The sequence below is a fragment of the Eumetopias jubatus genome, unplaced genomic scaffold, assembly GCF_037043125.1.
Source record: "Eumetopias jubatus isolate StellerSeaLion01/CBP00866 unplaced genomic scaffold, mEumJub1_p1.0 scaffold_10, whole genome shotgun sequence".
NCBI lineage: Eukaryota > Metazoa > Chordata > Mammalia > Carnivora > Otariidae > Eumetopias > Eumetopias jubatus.
The window spans coordinates 119122171-119143765 of NW_028274816.1; the positions used below are offsets into that span (position 1 = coordinate 119122171).

General features: G+C 44.1%; 1 protein-coding gene across 12 annotated transcripts in view; it reads right to left on the minus strand.

The window, feature by feature from the left end:
• Window positions 1-1981: 1981 nt before the first annotated feature.
• The window catches only part of SYNRG (synergin gamma), a 79453-nt gene continuing 59839 nt past the window's right edge, over window positions 1982-21595 (minus strand). For 10 of the 12 annotated variants that reach the window (XM_028109144.2, XM_028109141.2, XM_028109148.2 and 7 more), the window contains 5 exons: window positions 21056-21109; window positions 20458-20554; window positions 18440-18588; window positions 4004-4114; window positions 1982-2637 (listed from right to left, as the gene is read on the minus strand). In XM_028109144.2, the coding sequence (XP_027964945.1) occupies window positions 2506-2637; window positions 4004-4114; window positions 18440-18588; window positions 20458-20554; window positions 21056-21109 (543 nt within the window). In that variant the 3' untranslated portion in view covers window positions 1982-2505. Of the gene's footprint in view, window positions 2638-4003; window positions 4115-13065; window positions 13179-17777; window positions 17890-18439; window positions 18589-20457; window positions 20555-21055; window positions 21110-21595 lie in introns of those variants that run through there. The other 2 variants (XR_003610275.2, XR_003610276.2) reach the window with 2 other exon arrangements.

Below are 21595 nucleotides of genomic sequence, written 5' to 3' on the forward strand. Positions count from 1 at the left end.
GTGGGGTTGAGCTGCCTGCACGATTCGCGGTACGGAAATAAGTAACCTTGGTTACTGTTTCCAGGGACACTGGACTCAGCGAAGAGCCGAGGTGAAGCTGAATGCAATGTGGAGCCATTCGAATTAACTTGTGTACATAAAGGAAACGCAGTGTTATTCCACACTCCCGAAATCCTTATTGGTGGCATGTGAGTGAACATGCCACTGCTAAGCAGATGCTACAAGGGGGTACTATTTCTTGTAGCCAAGGCTTCTTGGTGACGTCTGCTGTGTCCTCCCACACCTCCCGCGGACTGACTAAACCCCTCATACTTGGTAAGGCTAGCAGCAATTACGCTTACATTCTGGAATCCAGGAATGGAACCATTCTAGTTAGCAGGTGAGCATACTTTTGAAAATGTCATTGACACAGGCCACTGCGACAGAGTAATAGTCCATATGGCATTCCCGAAAACTGTCTCAGCACTGTAAATTCTAACTGGGAGACACTCTTACTGCAAGCAAAGGTAGATTCTGTTATCATGGTTCTTTATGGAATGTACAAGATAGATTAGAAGCCTGCTTGAATCCTGGGGCCATGAGGAAACGAGGTGCTGCTCAGGCTGACGTGGAGCACGGAGGCCTCAGGGAAGTCTGGGAAATCGGCCCACTCGTGTGGTTGCTAACACTCCGCGAGCCCCACGGAGGACAACAACCCTGAGGGTAACAATTCAGACAGCTGTGTCAGCTGGAGATTAATCTGGAGCAAAAGAGAAAAGCAGATTCATCTCCTCACTTCTCTGCACTCTGGGGCACAGCAAGGTAAAGCAGAAGCCTCAACAAGAGCTGTTCAATGAAAACATTCTATACCTTTCTTGGAGAAGATGGGGCTAACAGGTGTAAGATGGAACACACTAGAATCCCTTCAAGTTTTGTCCTGAGAAGGGAAAACAATCTAATTAGTGATGTAAAGCAGCAATTTTATAGACAAAACTAATCTGTTCAGTTTATAAATAAAAACTAACTCGAGGTCAGACGGCCTAAGTCCTACAATGTGAAACACAAGATTCAGAGTCTTCATAAAAGCACATAATTTAGAATTCAGAGAAATGTATGTCCTAGTTTGGCCTATTCTTCCCAGGGCTTGACGATCCTTAACCATTTGGCTTCCCCCCAACCCCCTACTGATTTTATGTATTCAGTTTAAGTGGTAAAGAAAATCCCCTACACCAGATAGCAAGCGTGAGCCTTCTAGAATGCCATCTATTTTAGAACAATTTTCTTCCACTGCATCTAAGTCCTCTACCTCTACCGTAAATAGCCATCTCACTGTTTACCTCAGTAGGCCAGGAACTCCGGCTTCTAACCTGAACTAAGTTTTTTCAGGTCTCTCACATAGATACTGCCAAGTCAGGCAGCACTGGTCCCTGCACCATCATTTCTGCAAGTTTGGACACAGGCCACTGCAAAGAGGTTTCATTCAGCTGCCTTTCCAAATCTTGTCTGAACAAAAGGACCACGTTCACAGTCTTTGAGGTAAACCAAAGTTTTCTGTAGAGGCTCCTAAGGGGAAGGCTATTCATCCTGACACACAAGGATTTGGGCCTTTGTCAAAATGAATATTCAATCCATTGCAAAGTGCCCAAGCATATTTGGAGGAAAAAGTCTTCTTGAAAGTTGACAGAGTTAGAAATGAACAAAAGGAGAACTGGTTCAGTTGTGACAGTAAAGTTGGTGAATCTACCCTCACCTACCTGCCCTTGTCTTGTCCCACGGAGACGAGCGGAAGTTTTTCTATAAAAAGAACATCAGTGGACTCTGAAAAACAAACTGAGGGTTCTAGAGGGGAGGGGGGTGGGAGCATGGGTTAGCCTGGTGATGGGTATTAAAGAGGGCACGTTCTGCGTGGAGCACCGGGTGTTATACGCAAACAATGAATCATGGAACACTACGTCAAAAACTAATGATGTGATGTATGGTGATTAACATAAAAAAAAATCAGTTGAATCACAATTTCCCCTTTTTATTCATGTAGATATCAACAAACTAAATGTGAGTAAGTGCATTCTACTTCACAGGACAACAGTGTTCTAGATCAAAGGAAGCACTGGCTCCAAACATGCTTGCCAGTTGCAGTCCTATTAACAACTGCTTTTTCTTCAAACATCAGTTCTTCACAGTTTCAATACTGCAGCAGCAAGTTATTCTTTAAAGAAAACTGTGGTCCACATTTTCAAACATCTTACCAGAACGAGAGATAAGTTAGCAAACTTCTGGTACCACGTGCAGTCTGGGCAAGGCAATTTTACCTCAAGCCCCCAAGACGGGCCAGTGGGACCTCAGGGGACAAAGGTCGTCTGTAGGAAGGCCTGGGAACCCAGCAGCTCCTTCTCCCTGCTGTGGCTGGGGGGATTCTTCATATAGCTTCTGGAGGTGAACCTTCTGTTTCTTGGTCCCTGTCACCTCATGGGGTATGAGGGGGAAAAAAACCCCAACCACCCAGTAGGTACTTTGTCGAGGAGCTCTTCAGAGCAGATCCGGCAGGATGAGGCCGGGAGGTTTTGGTTCAACACAGTTGATCCAGAAGTTGGCACAGCTGGCGTGATACTGGTGTCCTCCATACGCCAGCTTGAAACCGTCTGTCTCTGAGCTGAACGCCTGCCGGAAGGAGAGACCAGTGGGGCAGTGCTTTTGCAGCCAAGCGCCACTCGGCACGGCCAGCACGCACAGCGCTCCGGGCCGCACGCCGAGGCCGCGACGCGCATAGAGGCTGAGCAGGGAGCTACAGCAATTCAAGTGAGGAAGTTCTTCGCTGCTAATTAAAGTTCTAAAAAAAATCTTTACCATGAAACCCAGTTTCAGCCAAAGAAGGCCAAATCTTTCACAGAAAAGTCAGACAGAGATTGAACCGGGGGAGGCCATGGGGGGCGGGGGTGTTCATTATATGGGGAACTGACACAGCCAAGGGCCGCGGCTGATTTTTATCCCTCACTGTGCCGGGGGTGGCCTGCCCCAAGGCGGGCTTTAACTGTGCGTGCGATCCCCCACCGCTCTGTGACTGACTACAGTCCTCCGGCGGAAAAAACACAGGATTGAAAGCTCTCGGGGACTAATGCCACTGGGGCCTGATAACTGAATCAACATAATTAAAAAGTCCAACCAGGCACAGGGTTTGTAAAAAGAGATACTAAAGCACCTAAGAATTACTCCCAGACGACTAATGCTTACAGGTAAGTCCCACTCAGCCAGCCCTAACCTCAACTCCCCGGGGGTTCTCTAAAGCACTACAAGTAAACAGAACTCCGAACCCCAATTTGTTTGTCTGGTAACTGCCAAATCCTGCTGCTCTTTGATTTCATTTTCTGTGCCACAACTTCGTCTTCCAGAAGCTGCTCCATCTGTTACCTTGTGCATCACAGAGAAAAATGCCCGCAACACCAGAAACCAATCATGAGCTACAAACGTGCAAACACGACACGAGCCCCCCCCCCCCGCCCCCGCCCCACTCAGTGGTTAAATCAGATGTTATGGGAACAGACTGGCCTCGGCAAAGGGCTCCCGGCCAGAACAGTTCAGGGTGGTGGCGGAATCAGTGGATTTGCCTTCCACACTCAAAACTGAGATGGAGACACTAGGATAATGTGTGACTGGCTCGTACTTTTTTAGGGTGTTCTTCTGCAGGCTTCTCTTCTTTCTGAAGTAACGCCGAAACCGTAAGGTCAACAGAAGTCCCAGAACAGGGCCTCATGCCTCCAAACAAAGCCTCCCACGTTTAACCTCCTCTCCTCACCACCCCGCTGTGCTCAGGGCACCGAAGGGAAGGCCTCTGCCCCCGCCTCATGCAACCACTCCCCGCACTGGCCTTCTGTAAGGACCGAGGTACTTCTGGGTCCGATTCCTGGGCTTCATCAAAATCTCTCCCTGCGGTCACAGGCCTGGCAGGAAGGGGGCCAGACAGGGTGGTCCCCGGAGGTCACGTGAGGGAAGCGCTTTGCCAGGGGCAGGGGGAAGGCGTGTCACTTACCCGGCTTCTGGAGTCCACGTTTAAAAGGCACACGCCACAGGCAAGTTCCTGAGCATTTTTAATCCCAGGCCGTAGCATACAAGAGGAAAAATCCAGGGAATTTTCATCGGGCTGTGAGGACAAGACAGATGGGTAAGGGCGCAGCAGTTCTAAATGCTGCTGGCTTCACTCCCAATCACTCAGCCCCAACAGGTCTAGCAGCAAATTGTCACTTCTGATACCATCAGTACAATTATTCCATTTCCCAAACGTTTACTGGATATCAGCTGTGTTCTAGGTGTTAGGGGTGCTAGCATGAGCAACAAGTGGTCTCTGTCCTCTGAGAACTCACAGTCCAGGGTGGGTGGCCGGGTAGGTACCAGGCAACAAGTGCCACAAGAGCCACACTAGGCCACATGGGCTGGGCGGCACCTACTCCAACCCAAGGGAAAAAGAGCCCGATGGCAGAGGATGCTTCCTAGCACTTAGAAACACCTTGGCTGAGTTTCAAGAGGTATATGCTATGTGAAGGGGATGGGAAGGGGGAAGTAAGAGAGGGGATGGTATTTGTTCTATGTAGAACAAGCAACACAGGCAAAGGCCTCTAAGCAAAAGATCGGCTGTGGGAAGAAATCTAGGGGGTGGGAGCCAAGCTTATGAGAGGAGGTAGGAGATGGAACTCTAGCATGAAGGCCTTGAAAGGAATAAAGGAATAGAAGAGACTTTATCTTGGGAAGCCACTAAGGGTTCTAACTGGACCATGACAGGATCAGGTCCGTATTATGGAGAGATCCCTCTGATTGCAGTGTAGGCAACCAACTGCAGATGGCAATCCTCAAGGTATGGGCCTCAGTTATGACACTGTTGTAAGTGGTCCAGGAGATAGACAGTGAAGGAAGTGAGAACTAGGGGAGCAACAGTGGGGGATGGAGAGAAATGGTCACCTGAAAAAGCCTGCGTGATGTGTGAGATGTGCAAGAACGGGAGGGGCCTAGGCAGCCAACAGGATTTGCCATAATAAGGCACATGAGAGGAGACTCATGTTTGGGGCTGGAGATAAGAGTTCAGTTTGCTGGGACGCTTGGATGGCTCAGTGGGTTAAGCCTTTGGCTCAGGTCAAGATCCCAGGGGCCTGGGATCGAGGCCCGCATCAGGCTCTCTGCTCAGCCGGGAGCCTGCTTCTCCCTCTCCCTCTGCCTGTGGCTCCCCCAGCTTGTGCTCTGTCAAATAAATAAATACAATCTTAAAAAAAAAATAGAGCTCAGTTTGGTATATGCTGAGTTGGAACTGCCTGTGGGACAGCCAAGTTCTGATGTTATGTAAGCAGTAAGACGGATATACAGTTCTAGTGCTCAAGACTGTGAGATTTAGAAGTTATCAGCTACAAAGAGAAAATATAAATACAGCATACAGCTATTATCAGTCCTTACTTGCTATGTATCACATTAAGCTCTTCACATGCATTATCTAATTTCTTCCTTACAACAAATCTATGAAATAGGAGTATAACCCAATGATTAACAGGGTAGGTCCCAACTTTGGAAAGCTGTTAATTTCTTTAAAATTTTTTTTTCTTTTTTGGTGGGCAGCAAAGTAAGGTCTACTGAGGGACAGTAAAGTGATAGTACAAAGCTCCCCCAAAGGGGTTGCCCCTTTAAAAAAACTTACAGGGGGCTCAAACTCATAATGCCAAAATCAAGAGTCCCATGCTCTACTGACTGAGCCAGCCAGGTGGTCCTGGAAAGTTCTTCACTTCTTTTTCTTCTTCTTCTTTTTTTTTTTTTAAAGTAAGCTCCATGCTGTCCAGTGTGGGGCTTGAACTCAACCTTGAAACCAAGATCTGAGCTGAAATCAAGAGTTGGTCACTTAACCAACTGAGCCACCCAAGCACCCTGAAAGCTCTTCATTTCTTAAAAGTTAAAATACATATCTACTATATGAACTTATATGCAATTCCACTCCTTGATATTTAACCAAGAGAAATAAAAACATGCGAACCAAGTCTTGCACAAAAAGTGTTCAGAGTAACTCCATTCACATTAGCCAAACTGGAAATAGTTACATCTCTATAGAAACTGGATAAAAACCCATGGTATATCAATACAATGGAATAGGACTCACTGATAAAAGGGATCAAATTGATACAACAATGTAAATGAATTTTTAAAACATGCTAAGAAATCAGACACAAAAACACATATATACTATGTAATTCTATATGAAATTCTAGAACAGGCAACTCTATAGTGATAGAAGTCTATGGAAAATAGATCAGTGGTTGTTTTTGGAATCAGATCATGGCAAGACAGAACTTGAAGAGGTGATGAAAACACTCCATAAATTGACAGGGTGTGGGCTGAGATGGCTAAATGCATTTGTTGAAACCGATTCAACTATGTATTTAAGATCTGTGCATTTCACTAAGTTATCCCTCAATTAAGAAAAACACTTGAATTATAAAACCAAAACAAAACAAACCAAAAAAAAAAAGTTTCGGAAGAGTTTTTGTTTTTTTTTTTTAGATTTTAAAGTAATTTCGACATCCAACGTGGGGCTCGAACCCACAACCCTGAGATCAAGAGTTGCACTCTCTACTGACTTGAGCCAGCCAGGTGCCCCAGAAAAGTTGTATTCTTAATGTGAAGAAGTTTTAGATATACCTAAACCAATTCATTTATTTTTAAAAGATTTTATTTATTTATTTTGACAGAGACACAATGAGAGAGGGAACACAAGCAGGGGGAGTGGGAGAGGGAGAAGCAGGCTTCCCGCTGAGCAGGGAGCCCGATGTGGGGCTCGATCCCGGGACCCTGGGATCCTGACCTGAGCTGAAGGCAGACGCTTAACGACTGAGCCACCCAGGCGCCCCACCAATTAATTTTGATTTTATGTGCCCTTGAGCAGAGATTTCTCAAACTTGGCACCACTGACATTTTAAGCTGGATAATTCTTTATTGTGGGGCCTGTCCTCTGCACTGGAGGATGTTAAACAGGGTCCATAGCCAATTTGGGGGCAAAATCGCCCCCTCCTCCACCATTAAGAATGGACTTTCCAAAGAGAAAAAAAATATGCACACATACAAATATATATACACATATAAACACACACGTACATGAGCTTATTATAAATATTTATTGATATAAAAAGACTGTAAAGCACACAATTTACAAATAATAAAATATACAATCATCTTTACTGCAAATTCCTGAGTCACTTGATTCTTACAGTGCTTCTTTTGAAAATGTTTGCCCAACTCTTGGATCCACAGTCAGCCTATGCTTGCACTCACCAGAGCGTGGATGTTGTGAGCACTGCTTGGTGGTTCTCCATTAAGGACTGAGATTGAGGTGGCACAGCAGACAGATCTCAGAATGTCCCTCATCTGTCAGATATGTAAATGACTCTCTGCTGAATTGGGTAACAGTTCTCAAATACTGGAGAACATTTCCTCAGCTTTTGATCTATTCACAATATAGCATCTGTGGACCTCCTTGGTATAAATACTGCCACCGTGGCTGACTTCAAGGTACCAATGTGATGTTGCTGAACATGGTGCTGGGAAGAGATGCCTGCAGTACCATCCTATAGTGTTTCCAGATGTGGATGTAACAGACCAGGGTGACCAACTTCTTGGTTTGTTCAAGACTGTTCCAGTTTCAGCTCTGAGGAAATACCTCAGTCCTAAGCAAACTGGTATCAGTGGTTGTCCAAGGATAAACATAAGGAACCAAGTAGGTGGGAACAAGAGGTAAGGATGGGAGTCGATGGCAACCAAATAAAAGGGTCAAACAACTATCTCGAGAACCCCAAACGAGAGCAGTGTAAGTCAGGTGTGAGCAAGTCAGAGGGTTACCAATGTGGGCTCAGAAAGAGGTCTGAATTTAAGATGGCACACATTGTGCTGTTTGAGGTGATCATGTGAGCAGGTGGCCGAAGTGCCATGGAGACAAGAGTCCCTGAGGCCAGTGGCCAAGGATCTGGGAGCCTGGCATGTTGGCTGGTTCGTCCTAGTGGATACTGAGGTGACCCAGGACGATGGCAAATTCCTGCCAAAATAATAGCTACATTTTTTATACTTAGTTTAAGCTGAACCACTGAGGAGTTAGTGTACTGTTTTTGTATTTGAAAAATTGAATTATTCTTTGCTAGGGGGAAAAAATGGCTCCTCCCTACAAAAATGTATAGATTATATAGGTCTCATCCCCCCCCCCACTTTTTAAAAAAGATTTTATTTATTTGAGAGAGAGAGGGAGCATGCACAAGCAGGGAGGATGCGGCAGAGGAAGAAGACTTCCTGCGGAGCAGGGAGCCTGATGTGGGGTTCGATCCTAGGACCCTGGGATCATGACCTGAGCCAAAGGCAGATGCTCAACCAACTGAGCCACCCAGGTGTCCCTCCTCATCCCTAATTTGAAATCATAAACTGTGTATTAGCTTCACAAACCTTTCTTAAACTAACCTGAGCTGAATCCATTTAGATCACACCTAGGGAAGGAAGGACAGACAGTTCTCAAAGAAAAGGGGAGGCAGATGTTTCACTGAAGTGCATGAGGACTCTGACCTTGAAATGAACCTACGTGGCCTTAGCCATAGACAATAACTTTTCTTTTCTAGTGCAATCATGGCCAACTCTGGTCAAATCTAGAAGCAGGTTGTGCTATACTTTGTTTGCTATCCAATTTTGACATCCTATAAAATGGTTAACAATTTCACTTGTTCTTCCTACCTTCCTCAGTTGCTGTTGGGACCCTCAGAGATATATAAAAAGTTCTCTGAAATGCTCTAAATGATTATTAAAATTATTTACTTGACAAAATCTAACAAGTTTTAAGAGGTTAAAAAAATAGTAGCACTTCTATAATCTACGTTATAGATATTTATGTTACTGAACAAGGGCTATTTGAGAAATAATTAGAATGTGGGAAAACCCAATCTTGAAATCAATCCAATTAAGAAAAGCCCTTTATGAGACGAGATCGGGCGCGTTCAGGGTGGTATGGCCGTAGGAAAAGCCCTTTAATATCTGTTTACCAAAGGCATAAGGAAAGCGAATGAAAAGGTCATATTGTAATTCTCCCGTGAAAATCATAAGGCTCTTCATAAATTACCCTGTGGTCAAATTAATCTTTCAAATGATAAAATTAACCTTTGTAAATACACAACTATAAGCAGGGGGGTTGTTTTGTACATAGAGGCAGCGGGACACCAATCCGTGGCCACAATTCTTTAAGAAGGTACGCCCTCTACAGGCCATTTTAAATTGAACATCACCTACATTAACTGGCAAGTGTTTCATGCATTTAGTAAAGATTTTAATAAGTAGTTACAGTATAAATGGCTACAGTAAGTACCAAAGTCAGACTGGGATATATAAATCCTGAGTCTCTAGCTAATAATAAACTACTAAAATGGTGTCCAAGAAAATCATTATCAAGGAGGAAGAACTTAGTAGTAATTGGTGTTCTTTACAAATATCCTCATTATAATTCTTCTGGACAGATGGTAGGATGGGCATTTCCTATTCCCTTAAATGATGCACAGCCACATAGCATGCAGAGTCCAGAGACTGTGATCATAAGACACAGGTGTCACTTCTGGGAGGAAGCCTTTAAGACTGATGTGCTGTTTGTCACGTTCCCTTGACCCTCCCACGGTGATTAGCTATGTTCCACATGGTGGAGGCTTTGTCACCCTAGGTCCCTGAGTGAGAAGGACCTGTCCACAGGGACCCCCTCCAACTTGACATGGACATGTAGCAGGAGCAACACAGCTCTGTGGTTTTACGTCACTAAGACGGTGGGGGGAGGTGTTCCCATTGCAAACCCGACCTAGTTTGACTAATACAAAAAATAATCTAAACACAGTTCCACAAGTAATTCTAGACTTTTGGTGTGAGTTACAATGTAACCATTTTCATTCTTAGTTTCAATGTTTTGTCTAATTTTTCCTATTGCTGCCCTAATGAAGTAGCAAAAATTTAGTTGTTTAAAACAACCTAAATTTATTCTTTTAGAGTTCTGGAGGTCAGAATTCTAAAGTTGGCCAGCAACATAGCATTCTTTCTGGAAATTCTAGGGGAAAATCTGTTCCTTTACCTTGTCCAGTTTCTAGAGACCACCTGTACATTCGATTCATGGTCCCACCTTTTATCTTCAAAGCCAACAGCAGAGAATCTGCCCATCTTTCTCTTTGGTCCAACTGTCATATGGCTTTTCCTCATGCTCACTTTATGCCTGGTAATCCAGGATAAATTCCCCATTTAAAGACCCTTAGCTTAATGACATCTGTAAAGACCCTTCCACCACCTAAGGTAATAAATTCGCAGGTCCCAAGGATCAGGACATGGTCGTCTGTGCGTGCGCCTTATTCCATCACCCTATCGCCTTCCGTCAACTGAGAATAGCCATGCAGAAACATAATGAAGATTCGGTCTCTAAAACAACGTGTGCACCAGCCAGATGACAAAAATGCTATCATTACTAAAAATAAACTGACCTCCCGACATGCCACAGCAATGGGAAGTAAGTACTCTGAAATTCATTGCTTATTTCACATTGGAAGGAAGTACAAAAGAATCTGTACTGAGGAAAACAGTGGAATCAAAGCCTGTGTGATTTTCAGTTGACTGGACTTTAGCGGACTAACAGTCCTGTCTCTCTTCCAGGATTTTATATGGCAAAATGGATCCGTTTTGTTTTCCAGGGCTGAGTCTTTGTTCCAAACCTACTGCACTTCATCTCTTAGGTAACCATTCACTCGTCTCACTAAAATAGATGATGTTTACCTCCTGAGAAACACCCAGCTCCTTCACAGTTTGCGCCCAGAGGTGCGCATGCTTCCACCACAAGAGGGCGTTTGTGCATAAAGAGCGCCTCGGCCGGAGACCTCCCAGCGTCAGTAACTATCAGGGAGCCGCGCTCTGGAGTCTGGGGCTGTGGACTTTGCGGTCCTCAGCCCAAGCACCACTACGGTGACAGAGCACTAACACTCTAGGACTTTTTCACCGAAGACAGGTAATGCCGCTGCTTCCTGATGGTAATAGTTGCATGATGTCTTCACGGAAGAAACAAGTCTATTTTTTAGCATCCTGGAAGCTGGCACGGACACAGTAAGAAGAGCGGACTTTTTGAAACTCACGACCTCAGGGTTGTGACATGGCGCCCCTAGTGGGGCTCCGCCCTCAGCGCAGAGTCTTCCTCCTCCTCCTCCCTCTCCCTTTGACCCCTCCCACGCCCCCCCCCCCGCCCCGTGCTCTCACTCTCTCTCAAATAAGTAAATAAATCTTTATTTTTTTTTAAAAGATTTTATTTGAGAGAGAGAGAGTAAGCACAAACAGTGGGGAGGGAGAAAGAGTCTTAAGCCAACTCTGCACTGAGCATGGAGCCTGACGCGGGGCTTGATCTTACGACCCCGAGATCACGACCTGAGCCAAACCAAGAGTCGGACGCTTAACCCATTATACCATCCAGGCCGCCTGTAAATAAATCTTAAAAAAATAAATAAATAAATAAAACTAGGATGTGCATTCAAATTGCTGATTTGTCAGTTTCAGGCAAGGTTCATCTCTGAACCTTAATTTCTTCAGCTGCAAATGGGGATGGTACTACTGACCTCACAGGACGGTACCAGGGTTCAAGGAGAATGAAGGTAAAGCATACAGCACGATGCCTGACAGGTTCTAGGTGCAAAATAAACTATTACAGGTTTGGAATCAAGAGCCCGACTATGGCAATTTGGTTCACTAAGGAACTTTAAATTTAAATTCTACCTAAAATGAAACAACAGTATAAACAGTTACAAGCTTCCTAACAACCTCAATCCTGCTTCTCTCTAGTAATGATTTCTTTGCATTGAGTCTCCCATCCAGAGTCCCTGGAGTTTGCAGAGTTTTGTTCCAACTGAACTACATAGATGTTGGTTTGTGTCATTTACATTCGCATATCTATTTTTAGAGTAAAGTTTCTTTGTGACAAGTCATATCTTACACTTTCTCTGGAGAATGCACACTATTCTTCATGCAGTGGGCAATTCAAGCAAGTTTTATAGACCAAAGACCTGCAAGTTATCCAAAAGGCAATGACATGGTATAATGAGGAATAACAACCAAGCAGAGAAGGATTGTTTTTCTGTCACAGCTAACTTGGTGAAAAAGGCACGAGTGGAAAAGCATGGGTAATTAGAGGAATGAACACTCAGTTGTGTTCATGTACAATTTGCGAGCATTCCTGGGTTGTCTAGTTGCAGACTAATTAATCCCTATACTGTTATCCTGTGTCTAAAAAGAATGTCAAGTAACATCACTCACTAGACACAGATGCTAGATATGGAGGTTCCTCATGGGAGCTTGATGGAGAGGGCATGAATGTCTGGCAACTCTTCCCATTTACCTCACTACCTGCCACACCGAGGGATTTAGAATCACCACATGTGAAAGGGCAACACTTCCCAGGTTAGATGGGTAACCAGACCCAACAGGCTTTCTTTGAAATCACAAAAGCAAATTCCATGGCTTTTTTTTGTTGTTGTTTTAAAAGATTCTATTTTTAAGTAATCTCTATACACCCAATGTAAGGCTCCAATTTACAACCCCAAGATTAAGAGTCACATGCTCAGGGCGCCTGGGTGGCTCAGTGGGTTGGGCATCCATCTGACTCTTGGTTTTGGCTCAGGTTGTGATCTCAGGGTCCTGCGATCGAGCCCCGCATTGGCTCCATGCTCAGCAGGGAGTCTTCTTGAAGAGTCTGTCCCTCTGCCCCTCCCCTGACTCACATGTGTGCATGCTCCCTAAAACAAATAAATAAATCTTAAGGAAAAAAAAAAAGAGTCGCATACTCTACCAACTGAGCCAGCCATGCGCCCCCCGCCCCGGGACTTCCCTAAAAAGGTCTGAACAAAATTAATCCTTGGTATAAAAAAATCAAAACAGAGATGACAATCTCGGAGTGGGATGATGACAAAGAACGAGCATAAGGAACCCTTCTGGAATGATGGGACAGCCTCGATCTTGATAGGGGTATTAGTTGTTTGGGGTACGCACTTGTCAAAGCTCAATGGTTTAAGTAACACAACTTACTGAGTGGTATAACCGAGTTTTGCATTTTTCTAGAGGCAGGCAGGCAGGCTGGCCTGGAGGGGCAGTCTAGGAGGCAAGCCCTTCTCACGAGCAGCAGCGGTAGCACCAGGGAACCTGCGAGTCTGAGAAGACGTACACAGATGAACCTGGCTTCCACCTCACCCAGTGACAGTAGCTACACCTCAAGAAGTAAATACACGATAGCAACCCACGCCAGGATTCTCCTCAATTCGCCCCAGACTGAAAAGGATTAATACAGAAGGAGCTTGGTTAAGGTGCTTGGTCTTTCATGATAATTTTTCTTCAAAGAGCTCATGACAAAGAAAGATGCTTTGCTATCATAGCCATCTTTTTCTACCAGCACCAGGAGAGAAGAGATGGGTAGCTGATTTGAGGTATTTTTTTTTAAAGAATTTTATTTATTTATTTACTTATTTAGCATACCCACGAGTGGGGTGGGAGGAGAGGGAGAGAGAGAATCTTAAGCAGGCTCCACACCCAGCACAGAGCCCAATGCAGGGTTTGATCTCATGACCCAGATATCATGACCTGAGCTGAAACCAAGAGTCAGACCGTCAAATGACTGGGCCAGCCAGGTGCCCCTGATTGGAGGGTTTGTACAGAAATCTAGTTTTCAAAGCATTAATTACATGAGAAACTGCCACCAAATCAAGAGTCTTACAATCTAAATGGAAAGGGGGAGGTTCTTAAGCTGCTCTCTAGTCCTGGGATACAAAATAGGGGAAAAATGTACAGAAAAGAACTTGATTTTTTTCTATCAAATTGCTGCCAGGAGAGGCGCCTAGTGTTTCACCTCATTAACTCAGATGCTAAGTAATGACCCTCTTTCCCCAAAAAGGCTTTTGCACATCTCTGGTTTTCCCCACCCAGTTTGCCCATTTCAAGGAGGCAACAGAGTATAGTGGTTGAAAAGCAAACTCCTGACTTTGAGATTGAACCCAGGTCTAATATCTTGGTGCCTCAGTTTCTTCACCTGTAAAGGGGGGAGAATGATAGTATCTACCCTCAAAAGTTCTGTATTAAGTAAATTAAAAAGTTAAGGGTTAAGAACAGGGAATAGCACACGGTCAGCGCTCAGTAAAAGTTGGCTGATGATGATGAAGATATTCACGCTTAATCTGGTTCACGTTAGCACAAAGTTAGGAAGCAAAAGATGGGTGGATTAGGAGAGATCCAGACGCATCACCTCTAGATTGCCGATTCCTGGTCTTAAATATCCTGTTGCTATAAAAAAACATGCCACATTTGAGTTTTGAGGTAAGACTTCCGTAAGACTAGCCAGAGAGGCTCAGATGAAGTAAAGGTCACACCACGGTGAACTCCATGATAAACAACTGGTAACATGTCCTTCCCCGTTCCACAGCCACCCTTGAATGTCATGAGCCAACCCACTTGGTTTGTAGCTGGTGCTAGAAACATTAGAAAACCCAAGGTTTCATCACCCAAACACAACCCTATTGTCACCGTGGCTAAGTTCCTTCCAGCCCTGTAGTAGCAGTTCTGTGTTATTTCAAACTTGGTGCTCCTTTAAACAAACGGCCACACAACGTCCTAATATGAAGATTCACACAACTGACTTGACTGATCCTCTAGATTTTTCACTCTTACAAAGAACAACTTGTGCATTTATCTTGCTTCTTTTTGTGAGCTTGTATGTAGAACTGTTGCCTTGGGAAGTTTTCCTACAGGCGGAACTGCTGAGCCAACTACTCTGAACGTAAGTTCTTTAATTCATTTTGACTTTTACTGGGTATTTATGCAGTGCCTGGCACTGTGCTCACATAGAGAACAAAACATGAACAAAACGTGGTCTTGGTCCTTGTCCTCAAGGAGTTCATAGACAGGGGGAAAGTATATTGCTAAACACTCTATAGGGTGATACCGATTTATATTTCTTAATAATTCCCTAAGGAATCGTCCCCCTCTTACCACATTGACCCCATTAGGATTCCAATAAGCAGACCAAACAAAAACTGGATTTATTATTAGGTAGAAAATGAAATCTTGCTTGGGTCTCCATTAATGTTTACTGATTAGCTGTGCCTCCCCTTTCACAAGTCACTTCACGGTCTTGCTCAGATTTTACTGGGATGTTGGTCTATTTCTCGTTTACTTGCCGGTTTTCTTTATGGAGCAAAGACATGAGCCCACCGCCTGTATGCCCTGCTGGGCTATTTCCCAGCTCCCATTCAGTCTATTTTCCCACATTCAGAATGACTTCCACTAACTTGTACTTGGAGCTACGCCATTTGGCCTATACGGAGAGATTTCCTAAGAAACGACTCAGTGAAAACTACTGCTTTATTTGCTGAAAGGAGGTTGAAGATAACATAGGTTACATTAGTTTCCTCTTTACAAAAGCCCACAAAAGAAATGTGAAATTTCTGGTATCAGTACCAGCAATAATTATGCATCTCCCAAGCGTGGGTTTATTTTTACGTTATGAACATGGAACTCATCATGTCTTCTTTACGTCAATTCCTAGAAAGGGTAAAGTCAACTAACTGTACAGCTCACCACCTGCAAATGTAAGCCTTTAAAAGCACACAGTTTTGGAACCATGAGAGATGAGGGACTCTGAAAAACAAACTGATGGTTCCAGAGGGGAGGGGGGTGGGGGGGATGGGTTAGTCTGGTGATGGGTATTAAAGAGGGCACGTTCTGCGTGGAGCACTGGGTGTTATGCACAAACAATGAATCATGGAACACTACATCACAAACTAATGATGTAATGTATGGTGATTAACATAACAATAAAATTTAAAGAACAAGGTTGAAGAATAAAAGATCAATATCCAGAAAACAAAACAAAACAAAAACACACACACTTTTGTATACTTAACTTCATTCCTGGCTTTATATTATCTCCCCTCCTTTCTTCTTCCCCTGTTTCATTTTTCTTATCCATTTATTTAAAAAATTTAAACCAGTTATTAACATTATAAGGTATAAAAAGTGCATCTCTAGTTTGAACAAAATTGGAAGGCTCAAAAGGGTATAAAACAACACGTACAAAGTCCCACCAAACATTGCATTAGAACACAAAGCAATAAAGGACATGGTCTGGCTTTTAAGGAGCGGACAACCTAGCGGGCAAGAACCAAGCAAACACAAGATTATCAACAGGCATGTTAAGTGCTCGGACAGAGACAAATGTGGCTGTGGACACACAGGAAGGGCATCAAATTCAGACTGAAGGGCTCTTTGGAATGACTTCTTGGAGAAGCAATGCAGAGTCCAGAGGGAAAAGCAGTCTGACAGAGAAAGAGGCAAAGGCAGTCCAAGGGATGGAAAAGGCCTTATACATTGAGCTACGGAATTGAAACTTGATCCTGAAGACTATGGAGAGCCCATTGCAGGATTTTAAATGGGATTTAAATGACACAACCAGACTGGCATTTCAGAAAGAACGGGCTGGGAGGGCGTGCAGGACAGATCGATAAGGGATAACAACATGAACCAGCAACTCCAGCGACGCAGTCAGAAGTGATAAGGACCTGAGTGATTTAATACATTAAGAAAACTGAGGTTCCCACTTTTATTACACTTTCTAGCTACGATTAATATGTAAGAATGCTATGAGTTTTTGCCAAACTCAATAAATTTAACCTCTTGAATTCAGATTTCTGTATTTCATATCACCAAATAAACATAATTTTATCTCTTCTTTTCAAATATTTATACTTCATTTCTTATTGTACTGGCCAGAACTGTATTTTTTAAAAATAATTACCCAAACTCTATGATTTTAGGCTATAAATTGAAAAATAGTCCAAGGGAACAAAATAGAGATTTTGGAAATGATTTAAACTCTTTAAGAACTTAATATTACAAACCAGAAGCAACATAACAATGGTGAGAAGATCCGCCGTTGAAGGCATGTTGTTGGGAGAGCTGGTATCCACCTGCCTATCTGCACAGCGCAGTAAGAACCGCTTCCTACCCCATAGCTGCAGGCCCGTTCAGATGGGTCACACAGTTATATGTGAGGGGGAAAAAAGAAAGGAAGAAAATGGAATAGCATATTTATTCCAGCTGTGGAAGGAAGATAAATTTCTGACTATTGTGAAATAAAGGATAATATCAGAGACAAACTGAATAGGTATGAATATATAAAAATAAAATAGTTTTGCCCAATGAAATGGAAAACGAAGAGAAAATAGAAGATGAAGAAAATAACAGATATAAGCTTGCCAGTCTACGTCTGTGTGTATATATAAATCTATTACAAATATGAAATGTGTAAGGTTAATAACAGTATTTCATTGAATAGATGGTCAAACGGTCAAAACAGATAGATGATCAACTTACACATAAAGGAAATAAATTATCCTTTGGAATACTGCACAGCCTCTACAAAATGAATGAAACATACAAACACCTGGAGGGGGGCGCCTGGCTGGCTCAGTCCGTAGTGTGTGACTCTTGATCTTGGGGTTGTGAGTTCAAACCCCACACTGGGTGTAGAGATTACTTAAAAATAAAATCTTTAAAAACAAAACAAAACACCTTTAGGGACTCACTACACACTTGCTAAATGAAGTAGCGGACAAAGAAAGCTGGAACACAATGTAAAGAAAAGTACACTTCCATACTGTCGGAAGCACTGCCCGCTAGCCCAAGCTCTCTGGAAAGCCACGCAAGAAAAGTGACAACAGCTACGTATGAACGCACGCACGTGTGCAAACACACGTTCCTACCTGTTAAGTCCACTTGGAGGAACTATATCCCGGAAAGGACAAATAGTCATGTGTTTAATGAGATTCAGATGGAACTATTCACAACAGGAAGAAGTGGAAATAATCCAAGGACCTAAGCAAGTAAAAAGGCTAAATGAACCACAGGACAGCAACAACGTGTGTTGCTCAGCTTTTTAAAAGGACACATATGGGGCCATTCGGAACTAGAAGAGCAAACCCAGGAACTCACTGAGGCTCTGCAAAATGTGCTTCTATGTATGTGACTTAAGAAGGATGCAGACGGGGCGCTTGGTTGGCTCGGGCGGAAGAGTGTGCGACTCTCGATCTCGGGGTCGTGAGTTTGAGCCCCACGTTGGGTGGAGAGATTATTTAAATGAATAAAATTGGGGAAAAAAGGAAGCAGCAGGATGTTGACAGAGTGACTGATTTCCTATGCTCTTGATTTCTGTGGCACCGCAGGCCTGGGGGCTAGCAAGAAGCCAAGCTTCTTAGTGCTGTTCAGCTAACGGCACACTGATCTCCTTCCTTCACCGTTAAGTCCCACGATCCAGCAGGCACCTCACCTTCATACTGCAGGAAGTGCCACTGCAGGAATGTACACTTCGCTTTACCACTGAGGTTTCTGGAAAGGAAAGCAAGTGCTGAGCGTCTAACGGCCTTACCGTGAGTGTGGCCAGGGACATGAAGCCAATGAGGTTATTCCATACTTTATCGATGTCCTTCAGCAGCTGCTGGAGCTTCTCACTGCACACTGCGGTGGCTTTTATCCCGAGCTCCACGCGCTTGGTCACTCTGTACACCTCAACGACACCTGCAGGGTGAGAGCACCAGGTGAGGGCGGGGAGTGCAGAGAGATGGGCAGCACAGGGCCCCACTACCGCTTGCTGGTATCTTAGCTGGAAATATGGACTATAACGTACTACTCCCTGGGACCAGTCTACACAGTGCTGCAGTGTAAGAGCTCACACCACCACTACACTACCTGGGTTCAAATCCCGGCTCTGCCACTTACTAGCTGTGTCCACTCTGGGCAAGTCACATAACCTCTCTGGACCTTACTTTCTTCATCTGTAAAATGAGGATAATAAAAGCACCTCACCAGAGAGGATTAAATGGGTTAATACTGTAAAAGGCTTAGAACAGTGCCCAGAGAACAAGAGACACTATGGAAGTATTAACTCATTTTTTTCTGGCTTCTTTATAAGTCCATCTGTTTAAGTTGGGAAATCCCATTAAACTGGCAGAAAATGGGAACATCAAAAGCCTAAAAGAATCTGAATGTCAACATCATCACAAAGTAATTAAGAAATATCTCACTTCTCCGAATGCCCAATGATTTACAAACCCTGTGGCTTCATGCATCTTTTATATATACTTAACAGAACATAGGATGGTTCCTCTCCTGTGGTCTCTGAATTGTGGCTGAATTCTTCCAGCCAGGATGAAAGGTGCCAAGTATCTTCACTTTCTAAGGACAGCCACCAGACACATGCCCAACTTTCCCCCGCGCCTCTAGAAGAGAGGACTGGAGGAATTCCAGGGGGTCTTCCGAGTAGGGCACCAGCAGCTGGGGTACAGTGCTCTGCTTTTCCTCTTTCCCCAGAGGAAGGGCAGGAATGACTGCCGACCCTGAGCTGAGGGAGGGGGCTTCTAAGACAATCTTTCACAGACACCAGGAAATCGAGACGAGGACAGACAGGCACCCTCCTACCTGGTGTGTCTGTGCAGTGGGACTGGGTCTGACTGAGCAGGGGGCAGGAGCTAGAGCGAGGCGGCAGAAGCGAAGGAGAGACTGCAGCCCTTCACTGTCTGCTCGGCCAGGGCACGTCTGAGTGACTACCGTGTGCCAGGCACGAGTCGGGGTGTGAGAGGCACAGCGGGGCTCAAAACAGACCGAATCACTCCCTTCTTGGAGGTTCATTCCAGGGAGGGAAAGAGATCATCAGCAAAAATAAGTAAAATATACAAGCTATTAAAGGCCACAGGGCAAAGGAGACATCAAGCAGGGAAAGGGACACAAAGTGCAAGGGCAGGGTTAGGGGACACAGTTATGAGAGAGGGAGGCCAGGGAAGACCTCACTCAGAAGGTGGCACCTGAGCAGAGATCTGAAAACGACTAGGGTCGTGCACGTGGCTCTGGCCATGGCCAAGCATAAACTTCAGGAGGAGAGCAACACTGGACTGAACAGAGACTGGGGTCTCAAGTTGGACTGGGACATTTAATAGCTGAAGATGGTCAGGGAGGTAAAGAATCTGTGAAGTCATTAAGGGGTACAGAGGAAGAATCGACAGAGCATAAGCATGGTAAGGCATTAACTGGAGACCCAAGAATTTTGCTGAGATCAGGAGTTGGACGCTTAACCGATGGAGCCACCCAGGAGCCCCCACAAGGATTTCATTCTAATGCCTCATCTAGGTCAGGTTCTTTGATAAACCAGTAACGCAGACCCAAGTTTATTCTGTTGCTGGTATGTGTATAAGGACTGAGAAACTTCGCCACAGGGACCTTAAGTCAAACAATTGTTTCTGTGACCTAAGCATCTTACCTACAAATGCAGATGCTACTTAGTGAAGTCACATGTAGCTTGAAAGATCTAGATTAAAATACTTACCATAAGGGAAAACTGAAAATATTGTGAAGTGTCAAGATTTTGAATAAGTAAAACACAAAAGAACATACCTAATAAATACTCCATGCCTTGAGCTGACTGGATTACTTCTGTGCACACACAACTACTACTGATTCCATTTAAAGTATCATTTGCCTTCTTAATGACCTATGGGAAATGAAATCACATCACCTTAGATAATCGAGAAAAGTCATTGCAAATCAATTTCCTATTAGGAGAAAACCCAACGGAGAAGCCAGGAGGTATGAAAAAGCACGACGGGCTGATAGATGTTTATGACTATGCGGACATGAATCTGAGAACTTAATTTTAACCCTGAAGAAACAATCCTCCATTTCTTTGGAAAAGAGAGAGGTTCTTTAAATACTATTTTAATTTAGGCAGCGTTAATGATATCATTTTGTTATTTTTTAAACACAGTGACAGGTGAGGACACAAGTGACAAATGAGCCAGTGTTTGCTATCATATATGTGAAAGAAGCCTCCCTTTAGCTGTCTGACTTTCCATAGAGCTTCCCTTTGCACGAGGCCATCAACGGAGGGCTCTCCTCGGGTTTTCCTCTGTCCACTCAAATGAACCGAAAGAAGGCAAAATGGCACAAGACAGCACTTATGAGCATGTGAGCACCACAAAAATGACATACTCACATCTAGGGCACTCCCCAGGCATCTCTGCCATTCGTATGCATATCTCTCATTCTCCTGTGAAATTTATAACAAGAACTGGGTTAAACCAGGAAGGCCGGAATCCTCTGACTTCTGTCCATTTAAAGAGCACTAGAAGACTCTCCTTTTTATTAAAATCACTCTACTTCAAGCACAGTTTATCTTTTGGAAACCACTAATGACTATTCAAAATTATTAATACGTGTAACTTCTGAGCACAGGATTTGCAAATCTCAGGGAAATGTTTTGTAGCAGCTTCCCTCTGCAAATGTTGCCTCATTTGTTCTAGTAATAGCGTTAACTGCTTTAAAGGTGCTCACCACATAGATGTTTCGTACAAGAGCTAAGCCTAAACCACTGGCTTCCTGCACCACAGCTAGGCCGCTGTGCGCGTATGAGTGACAAGGAGAGGCAAGGCGGAGAGTTAAGAGCATTGGCTGTGGGAGGAAGACAGTGTGGGACTAAGACGCAGCCAACAAAGATCTGGAACATTTTCCCCCTCTCCTCTATTTTGACGTCTTA